General features: G+C 38.9%; 1 protein-coding gene across 1 annotated transcript; it reads left to right on the forward strand.

Moving 5' to 3' along the window:
• Positions 1-3,393: 3,393 nt before the first annotated feature.
• LOC134221451 (uncharacterized) lies at positions 3,394-4,113 on the forward strand. The gene has a single exon (XM_062700641.1). The coding sequence runs from the start codon at positions 3,394-3,396 to the stop codon at positions 4,111-4,113; it is 720 nt and encodes a 239-aa protein (XP_062556625.1).

The raw sequence follows: 4,113 nt of genomic DNA on the forward strand, positions 1-4,113 counted from the left end.
AAACGCGTCAATGCTTTCGTTTTCATCTCTGGGCGTTGAAAGTTCTACAGATCGGAAGCTACCCTAAATTGATAAAACATAAAATGGATAAAATGTCAAATAAATAAACGCAGCGAATTGGAATCAATAATTTTAATGCTCAACTAGGGTATCTGTTCCTATATCAATAACAATAAGCCAATGCGCATATGAAATGCATTTATTCCTCACCCAATAATCAAGTAACATGAGAATAATTATGCTCGGCTAACGTCATTTTTAATTGATAACAATTTGGTAACTTCACAAATGAAATTGTTATCGCATTATAGAAGTAGTTAGCTAAAAAACATCATCACTGCCATGCACCTATTTCAATAACATTCAAAAACAGTTAATCCTATGCCTGTACCTATATCAATAATACTGTTTCCAACATAAAATACGCACACTATTACTTGTGTGTATACGTAACGATATGATTGCAGTGATGCTGAATTCTTCAATGTTTTGTATTTGAGTTGAAATATAATTAAAAAATTCCAGTTTTTGTTGTAGTTTTCCAACTTATCAGTTTAATTTTATGTTTGTCTTAGCTTATCTCTTCGATATACGTTGTTTTACAAACATAAGAGTTGAATTTCACAATGAAAGTTCATTCAAGCATTTTTGAAATAAAAATCTAGGTCGGCAACCCTTGCAGATGCTGCAGGCCATGTAAATAGTTTGGAATACGGACAAGAATAATTTAGACGTTGTTCGAAATAAACCTATATCAAACTATAGGAAATCGCGTTAGTTTTTCAAATATGATTATATTTATAGTGAAAATGTGATGTGCTCTATGTGTTGTGAAGTGTATTTTGAAAGAATACATTTGTTTTAGCTTGAAAATGAGTGGAAAAAAACGGCGTGAAGTGAGATGAATCTGCTAGTAGCAATCGAGCAGTGCATCAAATCAACAGTTCAGAGGTAGGAAAATGAAAATAAATGTGTTTTATAATTTTGTTTTCAATAATTTGAGTCTTGTGAACTAAAACATTACTCAAACAGAATTTTAAATAATATTCCAAACATTGGAGAAGGTGATCTATTCATTATTGTGTACATACGATGTGAGAAATTGTAATCAAATTGATTTTTTATTTGGCTTATCGACGGTTGAGATTAATATACGGGCTGTTATTAATATGGGAACAGATACCCTATAAAGATTGCAATTGCAATTGATTTTTTTTTTTCAAACTAAAGCCGGAGCGGCCTGTGCGGAACTCGAAAGATTACTCTATTCCTGTCAGCTGCAGGTCTCCAATTACACAATCTACAGTCTGTGAATCATCTCCCCCACTAGATCCATTTTGCTCGCTGCGCACCACTCCTCCCTGTGTCTGTCGGATCGCTGTCAATAACCTTTTTCATCGGGTTATTGTCCGACATTCTGGCTATGCTTGTGGCCCACCGTAGTTATCCGATTATTGAGGTGCTTTCTTTTTGGTTGCTTTCCTGACTAATGAAAGATGCAACTGCTAGTGAGTGCTAATGAAAACCGCCTGGAGATCCAACATCTTACAGGCCAATATGGCTGCTGGATACTCTCGTCTCGGAAGACTCTTCAAAAGGATCATGCTTAACAGGCTGTTAAAATCCACAGAAAGTAAAAGCGGATTATCAACGGATTTGAAGATGGAAACGCGCGGAAGAGAAGGAAGACGAAGAAGCTTTGCGATTTGGAGCTAGACTCAAGTGGCGACTCAAGGTTAAAAATTACTTAATATAGGACGGACGGGGTAGGGATTTGGGTTTAGGTTATTTCAGCTGCTCATCCGGGCGTTTGACGTTGAACGTTGAAAACGGTTTTGCTTGGCGTCGTGATCGATTTTGGTTCGTCAGGGAGCATCTTCCGGATGGCCAGAGCTTCGTGGTACATGGTACAGAGAAACAGAATCGGACAAAAAAATTGAAAGAGAAGAATATACGCATTAAAGTTTGATGTCAGCCAGGCAAAGGAAGGCAAAGATGGCCGGGATATATATCACATCGCGATCTCCCAAAACACTTCTTATATCGCGTAAGGGTTTGTAGTGAATACGATAGACCATCTGATTATTTAATATATGTTTAGACCATTTATGTGAATTTCTCTGAGTGTTAGAAGGTCCACTGTTTCAAAGCTTTCAATTTTGAAAAGTTTAGACAGAAAGCGCATACGTTGATGCACAGATTGACGAATGCGACAAACGTCATTCAATCGTGAGAGGTGCGACTAATAAAGGAATAATAATAAAGGAAAGTAATAAAGGAATGAAGGGAAGTAGAATGAAGGTATGAAAGAGAGAAAATGTAAATGTAAGGATCTGAGCCGGACAGACGGCAGCTAGAGAAAGCAGAAATGTGCATGAGAGGGTCAGTCTATTGACGATGTTTCAATCGATCGGATGTAATTTGTTCGTTCGTGTTCGCGATTTGTATGACTCTTCGGCTGAGTCGAGTGCGTATACGACAAATGAGAATCGCTGAGAATTTTAAAACCAGTTACTTGCTCGAAAATTGCTAATATTGCCGCTGTTAATTAACCAAAAAGTAGTGGAACAAAAACTACAAATTTTATACTAACGCGACCGGAAAACTGTAGCTTTAGACTTCCATGCAGCTTACTTTTCTTCCAAATCATTTTTCAACGAATCTAATAAATTTTAACCAACTTCCGTTGTTTTTTTTTCAAGGAGGAAAAATATCCACCAAGATGCACCTGAAATATCACTTAGCTCCGCGAAGCCTCATTATGTTTAGGTTATGTATCTGTCATTCTTGTTCACAATGCAGGTCTTACGCAAATGCCAAAGCTGCAATCACACTAACACAATCTCACTTAAATTGTTTACGTTGGTATACAGTCATATTCGCCAAGATTTTTAGTAAAAGTTACGTGAATTTCAGGTGAGCATTACTAACGTCACGTAACAATCGTCGATTGTTCAAGACAGACGAGTTACGTGATTTTTCACGTGAATATGACGTGATGATTTTTAGTGTACCGTGGACCCCCGATAATTTGAACGGTACCTCATTCAAATTAACGGGGTTCATTTTTAATTTGAACTTCTGGTTACTCTATTTGCATCAGAAAAACTGGTTTCTGGCTGCTCTCTTGGCTGGTTTGTTTTGATTCTGCATTCCGTTTCACGATGTTCCATTTTTCTTTTCTCGATTCCACGTGTTAAATGACGTTTGAACCATTTTTAATTTGAACGATGTTCAAACGAACGGGGTTCAAATTAAAAAGTGTTCAGATTAAAAGCGGTCATATTACCGGGGGTCCACGGTACAGTTCTCCATATCGATTCGACAAAACCGAATGTTAACACTTGTACAGATACCGTAAAACCTGTCGAAAACGATAATGTTGTGCCAACAATGAGCAACGTGGTAACCCTCAATTGCGAAACTGCTACGAAAGGATACAAGGATGAGCTGATGTCTACTGCGGTTGTAAATATTCTTGACGAACATGGCAACGCAAAGCTGTGTCGTATTCTACTTGACTCCGGTTCACAACTCCATCTTATCACAGAAGCAATGGCAGCACTCCTTGGAATTCAACGCGAGAAGTGTGCAACCAGCTTAGTCGGAGTCAACGGCAAGGAGACCCAAATCAAACACCAAGTGACGGTGGTGCTTCAATCTAGATCTACAAGTTACCGTACCACCATCGAATGCTTAGTTGTGCCGAGGATCACAGGCATACTTCCGGCTCAGAAACTCAACACTTCGGAAATAGCGATTCCCGATCACATTCGTCTGGCAGATCCGGAATTCTATAAGCCTCAACGAATCGATCTTTTGATTGGTTCCGAGCTTTTCTACAGTATCATAATGACCAACCGTGTCGAACTGGGGCCCGGGCGTCCAATCCTCCAGGAAACATTTTTTGGATGGGTTGTTGCTGGACCAATCAATGGTCGCTCGTCATGTATACAACCACAACATTGCAACACGGTTTCAATTGCAACGGAAAGTCGACTGGACGAGCTGGTTCAACGGTTTTGGTCTCTTGAGGAAGTACCAATGGCTGCTAAGTTGTCACCTGAGGAGGAATTGTGTGAGCAGCATTATGCTCAGATTACCGTTTCGTGA

Source organism: Armigeres subalbatus, chromosome 3, assembly GCF_024139115.2.
Source record: "Armigeres subalbatus isolate Guangzhou_Male chromosome 3, GZ_Asu_2, whole genome shotgun sequence".
NCBI lineage: Eukaryota > Metazoa > Arthropoda > Insecta > Diptera > Culicidae > Armigeres > Armigeres subalbatus.

Excerpts from the sequence above, each read along its gene's own strand:
- LOC134221451 (XM_062700641.1), top strand. The coding sequence starts at position 3,394 with ATGAGCAACGTGGTAACCCTCAATTGCGAAACTGCTACGAAAGGATAC.